We start from the raw sequence: 22,600 nt of genomic DNA, 5'->3' as shown, positions 1-22,600 counted from the left end.
ACTGATGCGATGCGGGAACACTGCGAATATATCTGCGTGTTCCCGCATCGCATTCGCCGCACAGGCAGTTCACACTGCCATATGTGATACGCTGGGGGTGTCAATTCAAAGTTAACAACACCCCCAGCTCAGATCACATATCGCAGTGCGATCTGACAGTTTGCACAGAATCAGATCGCACTGGTGTGAACCACCATGCGATCCGATTCTTCTGCGGACCAAAAAAAGGGTCCTGTGCGTGTTCACTGCGATTGCGGTGCAAATTCAGCCATACAAACTGTATGGCTGAATTTTCAGCGCACAGACATCGCATGTAATTTTAGGAGCAGTGCGCTCCAAATTACATGCGATCTCTGTGATCGCATCAGTGTGAACCGGCACTAAGTGCCAGTTCACACTGATGCGAATCACTGATGCGATCACACAATTACATGTGATCTCTGTGATCGCATCAGTGTGAACCAGCACTAAGTGCCAGTTCACACTGATGCGAATCACTGATGCGATCACAGAGATCGCATGTAATTCGGAGCGCACTGTTCCTAAAATTACATACGATGTCTGTGCAGTGCAAATTCAGCCATACAGTTTGTATGGCTGAATTCGCACCGCAATCGCCACCGCAATCGCAGTGAAAACGCACAGGACCCTTTTTTTGGTCCGCAGCAGAATCAGATCACATGGTGGTTCACACCAGTGCGATCCGATTCTGTGCAAACTGTCAGATCACACTGCGATATGTGATCTGACCTGGGGGTGTTGTTAACTTTGAATTGACACCCCCAGCGTATCGCATATGACAGTGTGAACTGCCTGTGCTGCGGATGCGATGCGGGAACACGCAGATATATTCACAGTGTTCCCGCATCGCATCAGTGTGAACCGCCACTGAAAGGACTGGTATAGGTGTACTATTGTTTGGTGTGCAGTATATAGTGGTGTAATACACTTATAATATAATTTCTAATAGAGAAAGCATATTACAGTATAGTGTTTTTGGGTACTGCAGAAATGTTGCCTCTTTCGCTGCGTTAACTCTGCTACACATATGACACACATGTCTATCCAAGACAAGAGAAAGCAAAACAAACATCAGTGTTCAATGGACAGAGAACCCTGGACCCACGGCTTATGAGCACGAGGGGCATATAACATACATGGTATATATGGCTACTGAAAAGGGATCAGCCTATGGGACCATCCTGGACCAGGGAACAGATTCAGGTCTTACACGCTGATTACCCCTGTAGGGGTGAAAGCTTCTGGTGAGTGCGGGCAGAGTTGGGACTAAGGGGAGCGCTGTTTCCACACTCGGCACCCTTATACCCGGAGCACCACGGAAAACACCCACGGAGCCGAATACCGCAATAGCCCACCCTCATTTGCACTTTCATATGGATTTTATATGAACTCAATTTTTATTCACCCAAACGATTGAACTTTTTACCGCCAGAGATCTATATATATTTTTTTACCATATATGTCATACATATTTTTTCTTGTCACAGCTAATTTTTATCACTTGCACGGATAATATTTATCACTTTTATATATTTTTTTAAAAATATTTTTTCCCACCAGTTTTTTATACCGTCCATTATTTATTATTTGATACATTTCACTTACTACCGATATTAACTAGCAGCTTATGAATTTTATATCACTTTTACTATTTTTTATTATTGTTTTGAGATATCACTGCTAGCACTATTTGGTGCAACTTATCACTGCTGCACATGCGCACGTATATTTTACGAAAATTATGCGCACTGATTTACTGCACTAAGTCACTTTAATTGTTCTTTGGATTAACTTACTATTTGCATAATTTATTGGTTTATACACTGCAATTTATGTATGTATGTATATATATATATATATATATATATATATATATATATATATATATATATATGAACTAATCCCACATATATGATATATTACCCGTAATTATAATTATAGTTGGGCAGCGTCAGGTACCTCATTATCCCCACATTTACCTAATATTGACCATTGGTCTATATTTTAGAGGTAGGCAGCAGCCATTTTTAGGAAATATAGAAATAGATTATTCTCTCCATAGCGCGGATATTACTGTGAACCATTTTTCATAACTGGTGTGATAAACCAGTGGCCCCCCAAAACGACAGATTGAAGCGGGGTGTTATATACCTTCTTCCACATACAGTGGGTACGGAAAGTATTCAGACCCCCTTAAATTTTTCACTCTTTGTTATATTGCAGCCATTTGCTAAAATCATTTAGGTTCATTCTTCTTCCTCATGAATGTACACATAGCACCCCATACTGACAGAAAAACACAGAATTGTTGACATTGTTGCAGATTTATTAAAAAAGAAAAACTGAAATATCACATGGTCCTAAGTATTCAGACCCTTTGCTCAGTATTTAGTAGAAGCCCCCTTTTGATCTAATACAGCCAGGAGTCTTTTTGGGAAAGATGCAACAAGTCTTTCACACCTGGATTTGGGGATCCTCTGCCATTCCTCCTTGCAGATCCTCTCCAGTTCTGTCAGGTTGGATGGTAAACGTTGGTGGACAGCCATTTTTAGGTCTCTCCAGAGATGCTCAATTGGGTTTAAGTCAGGGCTCTGGCTGGGCCATTCAAGAACAGTCACGGAGTTGTTGTGAAGCCACTCCTTCGTTATTTTAGCTGTGTGCTTAGGGTCATTGTCTTGTTGGAAGGTAAACCTTTGGCCCAGTCTGAGGTCCAGAGCACTCTGGAGAAGGTTTTTGTCCAGGATATCCCTGTACTTGGCCGCATTCATCTTTCCCTCGATTGCAACCAGTCGTCCTGTCCCTGCAGCTGAAAAACACCCCCACAGCATGATGCTGCCACCACCATGCTTCACTGTTGGGACTGTATTGGACAGGTGATGAGCAGTGCCTGGTTTTCTCCACACATACCGCTTAGAATTAAGGCCAAAAAGTTCTATTTTGGTCTCATCAGACCAGAGAATCTTATTTCTCACCATCTTGGAGTCCTTCAGGTGTTTTTTTAGCAAACTCCATGCGGGCTTTCATGTGTCTTACACTGAGGAGAGGCTTCCGTCGGGCCACTCTGCCATAAAGCCCCGACTGGTGGAGGGCTGCAGTGATGGTTGACTTTCTACAACTTTCTCCCATCTCCTGACTGCATCTCTGGAGCTCAGCCACAGTGATCTTTGGGTTCTTCTTTACCTCTCTCACCAAGGCTCTTCTGCCCCGATAGCTCAGTTTGGCCGGACGTCCAGCTCTAGGAAGGGTTCTGGTCGTCCCAAACGTCTTCCATTTGAGGATTATGGAGGCCACTGTGCTCTTAGGAACCTTAAGTGCAGCAGAAATCTTTTTGTAACCTTGGCCAGATCTGTGCCTTGCCACAATTCTGTCTCTGAGCTCTTCAGGCAGTTAATTTGACCTCATGATTCTCATTTGCTCTGACATGCATTGTGATCTGGAAGGTCTTATATAGACAGGTGTGTGGCTTTCCTAATCAAGTCCAATCAGTATAATCAAACACAGCTGGACTCAAATGAAGGTGTAGAACCATCTCAAGGATGATCAGAAGAAATGGAAAGCACCTGAGTTAAATATATGAGTGTCACAGCAAAGGGTCTGAATACTTAGGACCATGTGATATTTCAGTTTTTCTTTTTTAATAAATCTGCAACAATGTCAACAATTCTGTGTTTTTCTGTCAGTATGGGGTGCTATGTGTACATTCATGAGGAAGAAGAATGAACTTAAATGATTTTAGCAAATGGCTGCAATATAACAAAGAGTGAAAAATTTAAGGGGGTCTGAATACTTTCCGTACCCACTGTATACTGCGCTTCTCTAGAGACTTTTGTCACAGGGTCATTTAAAAAATGACAGGCAGAGGAAGAGGCAGGCCCTTCTGCAGGGGTGGTAGGGCAGGAGCACCAGGCCGGAGCCAAAGTGGGAAGTTGCAGAAGGTGCGTTTGATTAAGTCAAAGGACACAACAGACTTGGTTGAGTGGCTCACTCAGCCTTCCTCTTCTGCACCGTCCTCATCCTCTCTATCTGCACCCTCTTCACTCTCTGCTGTGTGCACCCCCAAAAACACCACCACCAACACCACCATATACCCTCCGCTTGAGTCACAGCGATTATTTTCCGATCCATCACAAGACATTTACGATGCGCAGCCATTCTTGGCATCAGATCAGGAAGAGGAGCTAGCAACAGCCGCCACTCAGCAGTCTGACGACAGTACCCAGATCAGACCAAGGAGGTTGGTCCCCACTGTTGCTGCCTACTCCGAGATCTCTAATGTTAGTGGTGGGGAAGGTGACGATGATGCAGAGGCAAAATGTCTGCAGTACCCAAATACACTATTATGAAAGTATATTGTTATATAACACCCCCGCTTCAATCTGTCGTTTTGGGGGGCCACTGGACTATCACACCAGTTATAATACTTTTTTCTAATTGCGTTTGTCACTGTTTGTAGTTGTAGTATCGCTGCAGAACCGCTCACCAGTCACAATGCTGCACAATACAAATCCACTATAATATGCTTTCTATATTCATCCAGCATTGCGACTTCCTCATCTTCCTGCTCCTCGACGGCTTGATCAATGACACAACGCAACGCACGCTCATGAAAGAAGGCGTAAGGTACGATGTCACTGATGGCGCCTTGTTTGGTGTTCTCATAAAATGGCAGCAGAAGTCTGCATGCGTCGCGCATGAGCAGCCACTGGCGCAGTGAAAAAAACCCAAGCTCCTCAGAACCTGTCCTGCCGCAGAGTTCGTACAGGTAGTAATTAACTGCACGTTTCTGCTGGAGCAGCCTATCAAGCATATACAAGGTTTAGTTCCATTGCTTCTGGCAGTCACAAATAAGACGTCTGACGGGCAGGTTGTGTCACCGCTGAATGTCAGCAAGGCGAGCCATGGCTGTGTAAGATCTTCTGAAATGGCCCGAGATTTTCCTGGCCTGCTGCAAGATATCCTGGACCCCAGGGTATTTGACAACGAATCGCTGCATGACCAAGTTCAGGACGTGTGCCATGCATTGCATGTGTGTAATTTTGCCCTGTTTCAGCGCGCTCAGCAGATTGGCACCGTTGTCGCACACCACTTTACCAACTGTGAAATTGAGCGGTGTTAGCCACTGATCTGCTTGTGAATGCAAAGCTGAAAGGAGTGCAGGACCAGTGTGGCTTTTGGCTTCCAGGCACAACTGACGCAGCACAGCATGGCAAGTCTCACCTGGCATGTCGAATAGGTTCTGGGAATCTTGGGGGGCGCAGCGGAAGCGAGGGTAGTAGCGGAAAAGGAGGAGTCAGCCGAGGAGGAGAGGGAGGATGGAGGAGGAGAAGAGGCAGGCTTGCATGCAATCCATGGTGGTAAAACCAAATCTACACGGGTGCCATGGGTTACATGCCTGACGGCCGTCAGATGGGGCAGTAAAAGTTATGCCCCTTCCCTGTCCGTGTTTTCTAGACCACGTGTCTGTGGTCAGATGTATCTTGGCACCGACACTGTGTGCCAGAGATACATTCACTTGCCACTGAATATGACCATATAGCTCTGGGATGCTCTTCTGCGAGAAATATTTCCTTCCTGGGACCTTCCATAGTGATGTTCCAATGGCCATATATTTTCGAAAGGCCTCCGAATCCACCAGTTTATATGGCAGTAGTTGGCGGGCTATCAGTTCCGACAAGCCAGCAGTCAACTGTTGGGCAACAGGGTTATCCGGCGTCATCATTTTTTTTACCCTCGAACATTTGGGCCATGGAAGCCTGCCTTTTTCTAGAAAAAAGTGAGGATGGCATGATGGAAGGTGGAGTGGAGGACAATTGTGAGGAGAGAGTAGATGGAGAAGGAGAAGAGGCTGGATGGTGAGAGCCTGGAGTGTGGCTTTGTCGGTTCTGACGGCGTTGCTCCCACTGGGCTCGGTGATGAGAATCCAGGTGCCTTCTTAGGCCCCTTTCACACAGGCAGACCTTTCAGATCCGCCTGTCCGGTTTTTTTTAGCGGATCTGAACGGTCCCCCCATGCATGTCTATGTGGCATCGGATGTCAGCGAAGACATGTCCGCTGACATCCGATCCGTCAAATCTGTATGGATGGAAACCCTATTTTCCATCCGTCCAGTGGATCGTCCCTAGGTGAGTGTTGGGCTTACCGTGACTTATGCGTTGACTATAAAGGCTCCAGCATCAGGGAGCGCATAGACCGACAGGTGTCCGACTACATCGGGTTAACGGCTGATGTGGACACTCTGAGAAGTGATGAACCCCTGTACTACTGGGTGGGTAGGCTTGACCTCTGACCAGAGCTTGCAGAATTGGCAATGGAACTGTTGGCTTGCCCCTTGTCCAGTGTCCTGTTCGAAAGGACGTTCAGCGCAGCAGGGGGGATCGTGACCGATAAGCTCACTCGCCTAGCTCACGACAGTGTTGACTACCTCACATTTCTAAAAATGAATGAGGCATGGATCTTGGAGGAATTCAACACATGTGACCAGTAGACCATGTTTGATTCAAATTCCTCATGACAGGCCACAAATATCCACCACCACCCATAACAACTTATGGTCCCTGTCTTAGGTAAATACAGCGGCATAAAAGGCCTTTTATGTCCGTTGAATGCCTAATTGCTACAGTCTGTCCCAGCTCCACACAGCAACATCTTCCTACACTGACAAAAGACTTTTGTGGACCTATTAGCTAGCGACTTGTGTCACTATACAGTCTGTCCCTGCTCCACACAGCAACCTCCAGCCACAGAATACAAAGTTCTTTGCTGTCAGGTGAATGCCTATTGGCTAATTTTTGGGGCCTGTACTGGCCGACACTTACTTCTGTATCCTGTGAATGCCTAATGTACCTCCAGCCACAGAATACAAAGTTGTTTGCTGTCAGGTGAATGCCTATTGGCTAATTTTTGGGGCCTGTACTGGCTGACACTTACTTCTGTATCCTGTGAATGCCTAATGTACCTCCAGCCACAGAATACAAAGTTGTTTGCTGTCAGGTGAATGCCTGTTGGCTAATTTTTGGTGCCTGTACTGGCTGACACTTCTGTATCCTGTAAATGCCTAATGTACCTCCAGCCACAGAATACAAAGTTCTTTGCTGTCAGGTGAACGCCTGTTGGCTAATTTCTGGGGCCTGTACTGGCCGACACTTACTTCTTTATCCTGTAAATGCCAAATTTTTCAGACTGGAATTGAAAAGCAATGGGTCTGTAAACGTTCCGCTAAGTTGTGGAACGGATGCGGACCCATTTTACAGATGTGTGAATGGACCCTATATGTATTTGACATGTATTTACCGGCTGCTGTCAGTTCTGGCTGATTTAGAAAAAAATATGACCTGAAGGTTTTTAATGTTCACCTGCCATTAAAGTGAATGGGGTCCGCTGCGAACTTGCGGTTCGCGAATATTTGAGAAAGTTTGTGGATGGCATTCGCGAACCGCCCCGTCAGATGTTTGTCTATCACTACTCACCAAGTCATGACAAATGACTGATCGACCTCACTCTGAGCTGTCACTGATATGCAACAATGATACCCTCAGCCTCACCCTGCACAAAGATTTTCCAATCATGGGACCACAATCTAAGTGCCAACAGGCTGAGCGTGATTGTCACCGGGTTTAGTCAACTGACTCTTTAACCCTTTAAACTGCCACCACCTATTTTTATTTTTTTTACTGAGTAGGAAACTTTCACAAGATTAGCAATACTAAATATGATTTTAATATAAATGTCTGTAAACAAACTGTCACCACAGACAGGAATATCCAAAGATTTATACTGTAGTAGTGCTCTTTAAAGAGATAGGGATTCTATTAGTTTGCATTAGGGCACTAGAGACAATTTTAACACTTTTCAAAATATGGTTTAATAACGGAAAAGTCAAAATTGTGCAAATAAAATATTTACAAAAAAAAAAATGTATTACAAAGGAAGCAAAGTGACAATAATGCAACAGAGAAAAAAAGGAGTTGAAAATGTAAAAACTTTCAAGTCCTGGTTTGCAGAGTCCAATGAATAAGCAAAGAGGACACAGTGTCTGGCTCTTTCAAGTCCTGTTAGGTGTTGGTTTTCATGTTACCTGAGAGCTGTCCAATGTAGTTGCAGCCCACTTTTCTTTGACATCAAGGGGGTGCTGACAGAGATCATCTGACCAATTAAGCGGCTAAGGAGTGGCCCTGAGATGTTACTGTGTTTATGACTGTATCCCAGGTACAGTTTCCTATAAATATTAATATCTTTCAATACCTATAGGTTACAGTCTGCTAACCTGCATATTATTGTCCCACATGTAATTACCTTCGAAATGGAAATAAGTATGGAATTTTTCAGATGTCTACTTTACCTATGAGGGATAAGGTAATCCAGAGGTTCCCCATATTGTCTAATATAGGGGTGTTTGAACTTAAAATGCTACAAATTAACTGGGGGGGGGGGGTAAATATGTCCTAATTTCATTAGCTAGGAAATAAACTGGGATTATAGATTCTACCCAGAGGAAAGAGACAACAATGTAGATTGCGACTTCAGCTAGGGTATTTATGACCAAGTATCTGTTAACTCTCTGGTTACCCAAGGGGGCAAGTCAGAGTGTTTTATGGGTCCTGATGTGTATTGGGGTTAGATTCTGCTAGTCCTATTAACAGACTAATAAGAGGTGTCTGGAATGCAACTAAGAGGTTGTGGGTTGTATAAACTGAAAGAGAAGGGGGGAGGGGAAAGGTCACTGTGGCTAAGCCTCTTCTTCTGACAAAATGGCTGGGATGAACTGAGGAATATGGCTGCCACATACAGATTTTCATGAGCCCAATGAGCACAATCGTTACGCCTCAGTTTTTTTTTTTACACATGTTGCATGCGATTTGTAAAATAGCTCAGTGTAAACACTCCTTTGGTGTGGTCATGTGATCACTAAGGTGTGGCTCCTCTGTGTCAACAATGAGTGGCTGCTTCAGCTGATGGGATGGAGAGCTGACAACAGGGTAGCAATGGAAGCCAGTGGGCGATGGCATGTCTGTAAATTCAGCTCAGTTGGCCAGTGGAGTTGGAGGTTAATGATTACATGACCACACTGAATGAGATTCAAAGAAAGGTAATTACACTAAGATATTTTACAAAGAGCATCTAGAAATTCACTGCATGAACATTTGTGTACCTGGTTGTGTTTCTCTTACTATACTCTTTGTTTTTGTTTTTTAACTTGCTAATGCATTCTGCTATTCTCCACAGAGTTGTGAATCCAATTCCTGTGTGGCCATTAAAGTTCAAAGAATGAAATACTGGTGGTGTTAGTGAGGTTAAGGCCTCAAATGGGGCTAAAACAGGAGCATAGAACCCAAGTTAACCAATGGCTCCTGTGGGAGTAGTGCTACATTTAAAACAATGGCTTAGAAATAATAGAACTTAACTCTTTGAGAACACGTGGGTGTAAACCATCTAGTTCAGGCGTTTGGGGCTATCTCAATACTATCCCCATTTTAGACTTGAACTCCCCCATCTTCCTTTGTATACATAGGTTTGAAGAAGATATTTAATAAATTTGCCCCTTTTTTCCCCCTAAAAAAACAACTTAAAATTATCTTGTAAAGAGCCTACATGCTCAGACCTGACTTTTTTTCTATTAATATATTTGGATAATTTTTTAGGGTTTGCAACCTGTTATTCATTTTCAGTTTTTGCAGCTTTGATTTCCTTTTACATATTCTGCTAAATTCTTACTTTTAAATAATAATAATGACAGTGTTCCTTATTTTTTTTATACTTTAATATTCTTTTCTTTGAATTTAACTTTGGACGCAAGCCACATAGGTCTTATTTTTAGCCTTTTAAACATATCTCCCATGGAAATGTATTTTGCATTGTGTTTGCATACAGTAGATTTGAAGCATTCCCATTTCTGTTCTGTGTTTTTTTAAGGACAACATTCCCTCTCAGTATAAATCTTGGTGAGCAACAGAGTGTTATTATCTTTCCACATGCTTAAAGTAGTATTAAACCTGCAGCGTTTTTTAGCTTAACAAATTAGAAATAATAAAACAAACATTCCCCAGTAAACTATTTGTTAACATTCTTACCCTAGCACTTGCAGTTTACAAAGTTCAATGCTGCTGGCTCCTGCTCTCACAGTGCTGCTTCTCTAAACATCCAGTCTTCCCTAGAAAGGGTCGTCAATGGACAATGCAGTCTCCAGTTAGTCTGTTAGTTTGGAGAAGGGAGAGCGGAGGAGAAGAAGGAGCGGAGAAGGGAAGAGCAGGGGAGTGGCATGTAATCCTAATCTATAAAACTGTGTGTTTTTATTGATGCACACCATGGACGGAGACACAACTCTAGTCCCTGTATGCAAGGGTGACTCCACAGGATGCTGCAAGAGAAAGGAGTCCCCCTGAAACAGGAAACCTGAGACATCAATCATGGTCCTAGCTTAAACAAATACATAGGCAAGGATTAAAAGTGCTTAAAAACTGAGGGTTTAATATCACTTTCAGAAAAGTATGCTGGCCATAACTCAATTATGAGAAAATAAGGTAGATATTTGCTTGCAGGAAGCTGAACAATTAAGGCTCATTATGCTGTCCTTGTTCCAGATCTGCACTTTCAGGTTGAATTCATATTTCTGTGGTGTGGCATCACATGCAAGCTAACAAGCATTATGTTATGCCTAACATGCATTTATGTTGCTCTGGCTACTTAAGTGATTTTTTTTTTATAGCATAAATATTTAGAATAATGCATTTTGGTTACCATGTATTGCTTTTAGAACCTAGGCTTCCCCTGTTCAACTGCTAATGAACTCATTTGACTGGTTCATGGAGCTCATGAAACAGAAAGTGATGCTGGCAGGAATTAGGCGAACAAAGAACTTCAACTCAGCCATGTGCTGAAGACAAAGGGAAAGACATTTTGGAGGACTCAGTGAAGCAAGGATCAGTCTGGAAGAGATTCTGTATAAAAGAAAGAAGACTCCATAATAAAGAAAGACTGAAACTTTACCCAGGGATGACACTGCATTTACAACCCAAGTTAAAGTGGAGCTTCACTCAAAATAGGAAGCTTCGCTTATCTGTCTCCTCCCCCCTCTGCTGCCACATTTGGCACCTTTTGGGGGGAGGGGGGAGCAGGTACCTGGTTCTGACCACTTCTGCGGTGAACGGAGCCAGAAGTTTGGGCCCCCACCCGCAGCCTTCTGGGACAGGTCCCAGAAGACTTTGGTCCATTCACAAAGTGCAGCACACTTAATGCATGTGCAGTAGGAAACCGGCTGAGAAGCCACAAGGTTGGGGTAAATGTTGTCTGAGGGTGATATGAGTAAATGGAAAATCAAACATTATTTATGAAAACTGCATAATAGGAAAATATATGTGGTTGAGGGTGGGGTAAATGTTGTCAGAAGGATTTATGAGTAAATGGGGAAATTATGCACTGTTTAAAAAAAATGAATAATAGGAATATTTTATGTGATAGAGGGTGGGGAAATGGTTTGTGGGTTTTATTTGTAAATGGAAAAAGAAAAATTCAATAAAGAATACTTGATTAAAAAATAGAAAGATTGTGTCATTAAATTACTCAAGTGCATCTTTTCTGTGTGTCATAGAATGTGCAATCTGCCTTTTTTTTTTTTTTGTAAATTTCGCTTAGTAAAGTGTTGCAAATCCTGTTGGTGTTTTTGTCAGCCCAAGTCTGGATGTACAAGGGACGCTACTTAGTGTTATTGGGAAGTGTGCTTTGTGTTGGTGGCGGCTGTCTTAGCTTAAATCCAAAGCTCTCTGTCCTTTTCTCATACCCCCGCAGAAATGATCTCCCGGTGCTGCAGGGTTAGCCCTGGTTCACACTAATATGGTTTCAGGATGCGATCCAGAACGCATGGAATCACAAAACAAATGAAGTAACATATTTTTTCTATGGGATCTGTTCACATATATGCAGTGTGAATGTAATTTTTAAAAAGGGTCCTGTGCATCTTTACAGCAGTATGGTGCGATTCTGACACCCATTTTGCAGGCATTTGAATGCATTTTCTGAAGTCTCTGTTGTGTTTCTGACCTGAGAGAGGGAGAGAGAGAGAGAGGGAGAGAGAGAGACTGCAGGGCATAAATCCAAATTGCAGCTGTATCCAAACCGCATTGGAATTGCATCTGAAACTGCTTCAAGTAATCGCAGTAGAAATCTAATTCAAATCTCTCTGCATCAGTGTGAACCTAGCCTTATAAAGGCCCACCTATATGCCCACCTTTTTCACCTTCTTCCTTTAGTCATAAAAGCTGTACTGTATGTATCTGTGATGGGTCCAGCACTGATATTAACCTCTTCAGCACCGGAAGATTACGGCTGCAGGGTTATGAGGGAGGCACAGGACTTCAGATTTCAGCTAGAACAGCCAGCACAAGGGACACTTTTTATTGCAAGTAAGTATTGTCCCTTGCACTGATTTTGTTTTTATTGTCATTTTTCCTAAACGCAGGCTTTACCATACTCAAGGAACTGTGAGCTCTTGGTCCAAAAACTGTATTTTTTCTTAAGACAATTTGATTTGCTGTACCTGGACCCACCACTAATTTGATTTATAGATTTTTCCCGGGAGTAAAAAAAAAAAAAAAAAGCTGTGTAAATTCTTCTTTAAATTCTTCCTTTGTCACATTTATTTGCTTCAACGAGTTTGTGTGTTTCAGAATTTTATCAAAGTGTGGACTCTGTTCAGATATCTGATTCAACAAGCCAGTGAAAATGGTTATATTTCAGAACACATTTCTTTATTTAGTTAAACAACATGGTTATATCAAATATTTGGGTTTAATCCAAAAAGTGAAAGAAAGAAAGAACAGCGGAGTGCAAAGTCACCTTGTGAATGGGAAGGAGAAATGTATGAAGCCATATGTAGGCCTAGCTCAGAAGATTCTGCCAAGTGGCTCAGTGGCTTTGTGAACTGGATCAGTGACAAACAAATATAAGAATTGCAGGGGGCTGGGGTGGGCCAAGGTACATTAAAGGTGTGCCTACAAAATATAGTGCAGTTATACTGTAAGGCAGGGCTCTATTTCATAATACAGATAGAGATGGTGAAAAGAGTCACAATAACAGGTCGAACTGGATAGACTGGTGTCTTTTTCAGCCTTACCTACTATGTAACTATGTAATAACACAATAAAGTTATGTAAGGGTCCTTCTGAAAGCAGTGTAAATAGAACTGACTCCTAATAGGTTCTGCTTTTCGCATGTAGGCAGGTGCAATCAATTTCCTCCACTGTAGGTGGCACTCGACCGCAGCGACATTGCAGCTTCAGGGGAAGTCAAGAGGAACACGGTTCTTCTATGATTTCCTGTGTCACTGAGAAAGCTATCTTAATGGATACTGCCACCCCATGTGACTCTGGCAGCCATCTTGGGTCAGGCAGAGCCTATTTAGGGCCCTGGCTCCCATGGCTTGGCTAGCATTTAACATGTTGGTAGTGTAGGGACAGATCACCGTCTGACAGGGACAGTAATTAGAGGCAGGGAGAGGTTCCAGATGTGTAGGGAAAGGATAAGGACACACCATCCTTCCTGCAGACCTCCCCATTTGGCCACGGACTGGCCAGGCCACATTCTGCCCCTCAAGACAGACGCTGTTGGCACATCCCAGACCTGTTCTGCTACAGATCCCTGTTTTTATTCTGTGAGTGTTCCCGATCAGATGCCTTTCTGCTGGGATTGCTATGAATTGCCAAACTTTAATACTGGACTATGAGTCTTTACTGTCGCCTCCCCACACTGCACCTCCCCACACGCAATCCACATGATAATGTCAGGGAGGAATTTTTAATACATTGAATTATGTTTGACTGAACTAACTTTTGAAATTTGTCACTGCAAGCAGTGTTAAACCCACCTGATTTTGGATATGTAATCAAGAAAACATCATCATCTCTTATTTTAAAATCCTGTATGGAGTCTACAAACTCTGGTGTCATCATTTCCTTTATGAAACAGAATCCTTTATACCAGTACAAATATTTGTCACGTGCTGCAGGAGTAATTTCAGCCATTTTTAATAATGCTACCTGTAATAAAAAGGAATTAATAAGTGGATGATGGAAAGACTAATTCCAAATTCATATTCTTTTCTACTATAAAACATGCTTGACATTTTCTTTTTAATTTGAAGAATAAGGGCTTTGTCAATGTGCCTTCCATGAAAGCCCTCCTTCAGACCTCAGTAAGAACACCCTCCATGGACTCGTTATCTTTTTGTTAATTGTTTGGTTTTAGGCCATGAACACGAAGCCTATCTAAAGGCGCTGCACCTTTCATCATCAATGAGGTGATAACAGCAAGCACTGTTAAGAATAATATCAATCCCCATTAGCACCTCAGTGTATTGACTGGTTAGAAACCTAATATGGTGGACACCTAATATACTCAATAGCAGATTTTGTCTTTTGTAAGATGCATACTGTATAATGGAAAAACAAATGCTTTTTGTCAATTTAATCTTCCTTTTTTTTGTTTTAAGTGTTTATGGTTTCAACTCTTTTTTGAACTTTTTCAACATGAGTTGCAGTAGTGGCCAAGAGATATACAGGGAATGAATTAGAAGCTTAGTGAGGTCGTATTTTGGAGATGTTGCGCAGGATGAAGCGGCAAGCATTGGACAGGGATTGGGATGTTGACATGTGCAATTTTTTTCCAGTCACAAATTCAGAAACATTTTTGGTGATTTGAATGTATCAATCTCCAAATGAAATAGTAATGAATTTCATGAAAATTCCTTTAACTTCGTTTTGTTTTTTCCTTTTCTAACGGATTCCAAATTTTCAGAACGATTCGAATTCGGATTGGTCAAAAAAAGATCAACTGATTTGAATTCTGTGCTAAGAATAGCTGGTTGTTAACCACTTAAGGACCGTAAGGTTTTATCCCCTTAAAGACTAGGCCATTTTTTGCAATAAGGCACTGCATTATTTTGACTGACAATCGCAGTTTTTTTTCTCACAAATAGAGCTTTATTTTGGTGGTGTTTAAGCACCTCTGCGATTTTTATTTTTTGCCCTAGAAACTAAAAAAGAGCAACAATTCCGAAAAAAAAAGACGAGCAACAATATTTTTTACTTTCTGCTATAAAACACTCCCAATAATAAAAATCATTTTTTTTTTAATGATATGATAGGTATTCTGCTACATATTTTTGACAAAAAAAAAATCCCAATAAGTGTATTTTGATTTGTCTGTGCAAAAGTTATTGCGTCTACAAACTAGGGGAAGATTTGTCTTTTTTTTTTTTTTTTTTTACTAGTAATGACAACGATTTAGTAGGACTGTGACATTGTGGCAGACAGATCGGACACCTAACTGACATTTTTGACACTTTTGGGGGGACCAGTGACATTACTACAGTAATCAGTGCTAAAAATATGCATTGTTACTGTACTAATGACACTGGCAGAGAAGGCGTTAAAACCAGGGGCGATCAAAGGGTTAATTGTGTGCGTAGGGGGTGCTTTCTAAATGTGTGGGGGATGGGCTCACTGTATGAACACAGAGACCTGTGTTCCTAAACAGGAGGAACACAGGATCCCTGTGTTCATCACTGACAGAACAGCAGTCTGCCATGTTTACATCGGTAGACCTCTGTTCTGTCCCCATGAGCGCGCGCCCACACTAATTGCTACACGAAGTAACGTACATGTACATCATTTCAATTAACAGAGCCGACCTGCCGCAGTATAACTACAGTGGCTGGTCAGCAAATCGTTAAGGAGTGGGCCGGAATTTGACTGCCGCGTCCTTAACAACCAATGACCCATTAGCAGTCAGCGGGCTTCCCCGCTGAGAGCTGAAATGTAAACATAAAAATGCCGGCAATAGAAAATGCAGAAAAATACAGTGTGAGGTTTCCCCCAAAATGCATATCAGACCCTTATCCGAATATGCAGCCTGGCAGGCCAGGAAGGGGGGGGGGAATTTGCTCCCCCAGCACCTTGTCCCTATGTTGATGGGGACAAGGGCCTCTTCCCCACAACCCTGGGCTGTGGTTGTGGGGGTCTGCTGTCAGGGGGCTTATCAGAATCTAGGAGACCTCTTTAACAAGGGGGCCCCAGATCCTTGCCCTTCTACTATGTGAATGGGTACGGGCCTACCCATTCACCAAAAATGTGTAAAAAGTGAATAAAGACAGTACACAAGTTTTTGACAATTTCTTTATTAAAAAATAAAAAACAATGTCCCACCCATGTAGATTCATTTTACGCTGCTCACGTAAAAAAAAGAATAAGAAAAAAGCCTCCTGTCTCCTCCAAGGTTCCCCGCCGACTGCCTACTCCTTTGTCTGACATTTCCTGAATAGCTAAGGGCGGAGTCACCAGATGACATCAACGGTTGACACTGCGCCCTTGGGACGTCATCGGCCGATCATGCCCCAGTCGGTGACATCACAAGGGGCAGGGTCACCTGCTGACATCATCGGGTGACACCGCCATTAGCTGTTTAGGAAATGTCAGACGGAGGAGCAAGCAGTCGGCGTAGAGCCTTCAACGAGGCTGGAGGTTGTTTTTTTTTTCTTTTTTTAGGTCCTGCGCGCGGCATTATTGATGATGGATCTACGAGGGGCATTTAATTTTTTAATAAAGGAATTGTCAAAAACTCATGCCCCCAAGCACCCTCCTTTGTCAAGGGCAAGTTGCCTGATATAGTTCAGGAGAGGCTGCCATGCTGCATGGTTAGATAAGGGTCTGGTATGAACTTTGGGGGGGACCCAACGCTGTTTTGTTTTTCATTTTGGCATGGGGTTCCCCTTAAAATTCATACCAGACCCGATCCAAAGGGAAGCCCGCTGACAAATGATACGTCATCGGTTGTTAAGGACACGGTGGCCTGCTTCCTGGCCCGCTCCTTAACAACCAGCTATTCTTAACACAGAATTCATAAGAAGAATCATTTTGAAAATGTGGAATTAGGTAGAAAATGTATAAATTAAATGAAAACTAAACTAAACTAATTCTGAAACAAGTCAACAAAACAAAATTAGTAACATAAGGAATCTATTGAAAACTAAACAAATTTTTCTGTTCTGAACATGTCTAATTGGATGTGGGGCAAAAAGGATAGTTCAGTTCAGTCCATTATTACACCTAGAACCTTTGCAAACAACCTTGGGTTGCTGATTGCGCCATCGATATTGACAGAGAAATCAGGAGAAGAGGGTCAAGGGGGAGGAAACATTATGAGCTCAGTTTTGGATAGATTGAGTTTGAGGAATTGGTGTTACACCCAGACTGATATGTCTTTTTAGTAAATTAGTGATGCCTGAGGAGACTAATGGAGTGAGCTGAGGGGTAGAGAGATAGATTTGGATATTTTCAGCGTAGAAATGATGTTGGAAGCCATGGGAGGCTGATCAGCTGACCCAGGGAGGAGGTGTAGATCAAGAATGGGAGAGGTTTAAGAACAAAACCTTGGGGGACCACAACAGAGAATGGAAGAGGAGAAGAGGAAGTAGAATTGTAAGTAACGCTAAAGGTGCAGTTGGATAAGTAGAATGGAAACCAATGAAGAGTACAGTTACAGGGACCAAAGGTGTGGAGTTTTTTGAGGAGAAGGGGTTAGTCCACTGTCTCAAATGCAGCAGATTAGTGTTCATTGGCTTTAGCCATTAGTAGTTTGTGAGTTTTAGGAGAACAGTTTCTGTGGAGTTTTGAGGGCAAAATCCAGAATGAATGGGATCATGAAGGTTATTCTCAGTGAGGTGGAGTGTTAAGCAGGGGAGGTATCTGTACAGTGGGGCTCTCCTCCCGAATTGTATCAGTCTCATTTTTTAAATGATTAGTGATCTCCTGAGCAGTGAGTGAGTTAGTGGGTGGAGGCAGTGGAGGATGTTGACAGGTGTCAAGTGTTGACAGGGACCGGATGATAAGTTGTTAATGCGAGTGATAAAATAGGTCTGCTTGGCAGTGAGGAGGCAGGAATTGTATTTTTGGAGGGAAGATTTATATTGGTTGAAATCTTTCTGAGACTTAGTGTTACTCCACAGGTGCTCAGACTACTGGTGTCATCTGTTTGCCAAGGTTGTAGGGGCTGGGGCCCGATTATGTGTGTAGGGAGGGGGGGTGCGCTTTTGCAGGGCAGAGAACAGGAATCTATTGTGGACAGAAGTGGCTAGGTTGACGCAGGGCAGGGGTGAGATTTTTGTCATAGAGGTGGTCAGTAGCAGAGTAGAGAAGAGAAGAGTTAAGGTGATGAAGGTGTCTACAGGTAATTGTTAGGTGGTTGGAGCAAGAGGAAGTGGAGTGAAATGAATTAGGTAGTGATCAGAGAGAGGAAAATTATTTTTGGAGAGGTTGTGTGCAAAGCTGGGAGAAAACAAGGTCAGGGGTGTTGCTGTCAGAGTGGGAAGAAAGTATGTACAGTGGCGGCCGGTGCGTTGGGGGCGCAGGGGCGCCGCCCCCCCCCCATCCATGCGTCCGTCCCCCTAATCTGCATGCAGGGGCGCCGGACGCATGGAGTTCAATTATGCTTTTTTTTTTGTTTTGGCATCACCTGATTAGAGCCAGAGGCTCTAATAGGGCGATGCAAAGGGTGGACCTGGGGCGCAGAGCAGTGCATCCCAAGCCCACCCATTGTGTGACAATAGCGAATGAAAATTCACTATTGTCACACGGATCCTCCTCCTGGCCAATCAGGGAGTGCGTCCGATACGCGCTTCCTGATTGGCCGTAAGGCAAACCCCATGCCATTGGCCGAGGAGGAGGCGGGAGCGCGAGGACTCGAGGAGACGCGCCGCCGGGGATTAAAGAGAAGTCGGCCGCCGGGACACTGAGGGGAAGCCGCCGCCGGGACTGCTCCAGGGCTCCAGGTAAGTGCACTGGTCTGGGGGGGGCACGATGCATTGAAGGGGGCACGCATGCATGCTGGTCTCTGCATTGAAAGGAAACATGTACGCTGGGTCACTACATCGAAAGGGGCATGTATGCTGGTCACTACATTGAAAGGGGGCATGTATGCTGGTCACTACATTGAAAGGGGGCATGTACGCTGGTCACTGCATTGAAAGGGGGCATGTATGCTGGTTTTGAATGGGGCACACTGGTCACTGTGCATTGAAAGGGGGCACACTGGTTACTGTGCATTGAAAGGGGAGTCACTGTGCATTGAAAGGGGGCATGCTGGTCTCTCTGCATTGAAAGCGGGCACGCTGGTCTCTCTGCATTGAAAGGGGGCACACTATACCTTAATTACTGGCCCCTTTCACACTTTTGCGACCTCAAAGTCACGCAATTTTTTACAGCGCTTTTTGCTGCAAAGCAATGCCTATTACATTTTTCTGTATGCACCCCCCCCCCCCCCCCCAAAAAAAAATTTTGAGCACCAGCCGCCACTGAGCATGTATCCATTGCTTCAGGTCAAATGAGGAGTTTAGAAGTAGCAGGAGTGTTAGTTTTAACAGGGATGTTAAAGTCACAGAGAATTATTGTGGGGATTTCAGAAGAGAGAAAGTAGGGTAGCCAGGCAGAGAAGTCATCAAAAAAGGCTGATAACAGTCCAGGGGGCTGGTAGATCACAGCCAAAGACAAATGCAATGTGCCTCAAATAAGGAGAGTCACAGAGAGGGAGGTGGGTGAAGTACCTTGAAAGGTGCTATGTGGGGATAGAAGGATTCCTACTCCCCCCTCCCTTGTGTCAACTGGGTCTGGGGGAGTGAGTCCAGAAAAGGCCATCATGGGAGGAGGCAGCAGGACAAGCAGTGTCAGATTTTTGAAGCCAGGTTTTAGTAATGGCGAGTAGATTAAATGAGTTAGTGATAAAGAGGTTGTGGAGAGAGGTGAGTTTGTTACATACAGGGCAGAAGGATGCAGGAGAAACGGAGCCTGGACTTGGGGAGAAGAGGAATGGAAAATTGTGTGGATTGCAGCTGCTGTTAGAGAGTGCAGAGTGATGGGAGCTTTGGGCACAGGTAAATGATGGAGGCTCAGGGGGATATATCTCCAGAGGTTAGAAAAAGCAGAAGGGTGAGGGAGTTAATTGGATGTGAGATTTAAATGAAGGGACGTGCCCCAGTGTCCTGGAGGTTAGTGTGTGGATTTATAATTAGCAGGAGTTGGTGAGTGCAGTAATAAGGAGAGGACAGAAGTAAGGGAGTTACTGTATTTATACAGTAATCTGTGGGGTGGAGAAGAGGGTTGAAGGAAAGAGAGTTTACCCCCTTAATGACCATCCCATTTTTTGCGATATGTCCTTTTTGATGTCCTTTTTTCCCCACAAATAGAGCTTTCTTTTGGTGGTATTTGATCACCTGTGCGATTTTAATTTTTTGCGCTATAAACAAAAAAGAGCGACAATTCTGAAAAAAAAAAACAATTTTTTAACTTTCTGCTATAAAACATTCCCAATAAAAAAAAAAAATAAAAAATCAAATTTTTCATAATTTTAGGCCAATATGTATTCTGCTACATATTCTGCTAAAAAAATCCCTATAAGTGTATATTAGTTGGTTTGCGCAAAATTTATCGCGTCTACAAACTAGGGGAAAGATTTATGTAATATTTATTAATTTAGTAATTTAGCAGCGATCAGCGATTTTTAGCGGGATTGCGACATTGCGGAGGACAGATCGGACACCTAACTGACATTTTTGGGGTGACCAGTGACATTACTACAGTAATCAGTGCTAAAAAATATGCACTGTTACTGTACTGACACTGGCAGGGAAGGGGTTAACACCAGGGGCGATCAAAGGGTTAAATGTGTCCCTAGGGGGTGCTTTCTGTGTGGGGGATGGGCTCACTGGATCAAGACAGAGACCTGTGTTCCTAAATAAGAGGAACACAGGACCCGTGTATATTACTGACAGAAAAGCGGTCTGCCGTGTTTACATCGTCAGACCGCCGTTCTGTCTCCACGGGGAGCAATCGCGGGTGCCCAGCGGGCAACGTGGCCGCCAGACCCTGTTGCCAATGTTGTTTCGTGGGACAGAGCTGACCTGCCGCAGTATAAGTATGGTGGCTGGTTGGCAAGTGGTTAAGGAGAGAGGATACAACTGTCAGAAGGAGTGGTAGAGAGCACATGTTACAGCGTAGGAGAGGTGACGGGGTAAACAAGGTCACCTGCAGTCTGTTTGGTGTTTTTCAAAGTAGTTTTCTGTGTATTTTTGCTTTGTGCATTCACCGAAGTGCAGAGCTTGAAGTGCTCCCACTTACATAAATAACCCTTACTTATAGAAAGAACCCCAGTAAGTGTGCCCCCAGCACAAGAGTCCTTAATTGCCTGCCTCACTCTTCCTATTCTGGGCTGCATTATCTGAGGTTCTCCCCTTTCATCTCCGGACAACACACAATATTACTTTTGATTATAACTTTTTCATGATTTGCATGTGCTTGAGCCATATATACAATAGCATATATGAGTCTCAAGGGGAGAGATCGGTTGCTGAACAGTAACATGTTACATTTTACCCCCTAAATATGGATGTTACAAAAGATAAAGTTATCCTTTATGGATGTTTTTAACATTTGTATAGTAAAATATGAACTTTTTATTGAGAATATTGTATTTTTTGTATTGCTGTGGTTTTATTCTTGAGAAGTTTGCACCACTGTCACAAGTCCCACTGTCTTTTTCTTTGTTAATAATTTTGGCATGTGGTGCAATTCATACCCATTTGATTTTTGAGAATGACTACGCCTGATTTACACCTAGTTCCTTATCCTTATTGTTATCCCTCATATGCAAAAGGTCGCATAACCAAACACTTTGGATTTCTTTTCTCTAGGCAGAACCATGTTTTATCAAAAATGTCTATGCCCAGAATAATACTTTATTCAGAATGCTTTTATTTTTTGGACACAAATTGCCATTGTTAATCTATTCCACAATCCTCTTCCAAGTAAATACTTGGCAAAAATATTATAATATTATAACCAATCAAGCATGCACTGCATCTGTTAATAAATGACGACAAAAACACAATAGTGTTAAAAATGACTGACCTTTCTCTTCAAACTTGTTTGTTCACTCCTCGATTCGTAACTTGTACCAAAGTCACAACATTCCACGGAAGGGATTTTTATTTCTCTGTCCGGATTATCAATACTAGGATGTTAACCAATCAGTTATGACATTATAAAGTCCATCCCCTTCACCACAGTTACAGTCCGTGGACATTAACTAATGAACTCCCAACACATTCAGTAGTAGGGAGTATGTGTACAATTTACTGCAGATTTTAGTATTTAATACTTATATGTTTATAATACAGTTAAACTTCAGGCAGCTACAGTCAGGTCCGTAAATATTGGGACATTGACACAATTATAACCTTTTTGGCTCTATACACAACTACAATGGATTTGAAATGAAACAAACAATATGTGCTTTAACTGCAGACTTTCAGCTTTAATTTGAGGTTATTTACATCCAAATCAGGTGAACGGTGTAGGAATTACAACAGTTTGTATATGTGCCTCTCACTTTTTAAGGGACCAAAAGTAATGGGACAGATTAATAATCATAAATCAAACTTTCACTTTTTAATACTTGGTTGCAAATCCTTTGCAGTCAATTACAGCCTGAAGTCTGGAACGCATAGACATCACCAGACGCTGGGTTTCATCCCTGGTGATGC

At 43.0% G+C, this 22,600-nt stretch overlaps 1 protein-coding gene across 1 annotated transcript in view; it reads right to left on the bottom strand.

Moving 5' to 3' along the window:
* Positions 1–22,052, bottom strand: part of LOC309550553 (uncharacterized protein) — a 161,070-nt gene extending 139,018 nt beyond the window's left edge. Inside the window, exons 1-2 of the mRNA XM_082250905.1 lie at positions 21,966–22,052; positions 13,877–14,048 (exon numbers count right to left, since the gene is read on the bottom strand). Coding sequence (XP_082107031.1) covers positions 13,877–14,033 — 157 coding nt within the window. The 5' untranslated portion in view covers positions 14,034–14,048; positions 21,966–22,052. The remainder of the gene's footprint in view (positions 1–13,876; positions 14,049–21,965) is intronic.
* Positions 22,053–22,600: the final 548 nt, after the last annotated feature.

This window comes from Pelophylax lessonae, assembly GCF_965119305.1.
Source record: "Pelophylax lessonae genome assembly, chromosome: 3".
NCBI lineage: Eukaryota > Metazoa > Chordata > Amphibia > Anura > Ranidae > Pelophylax > Pelophylax lessonae.
The sequence above is the reverse complement of the archived record's forward strand: the minus strand, read 5'-3'. Positions and strand labels throughout refer to the sequence as shown.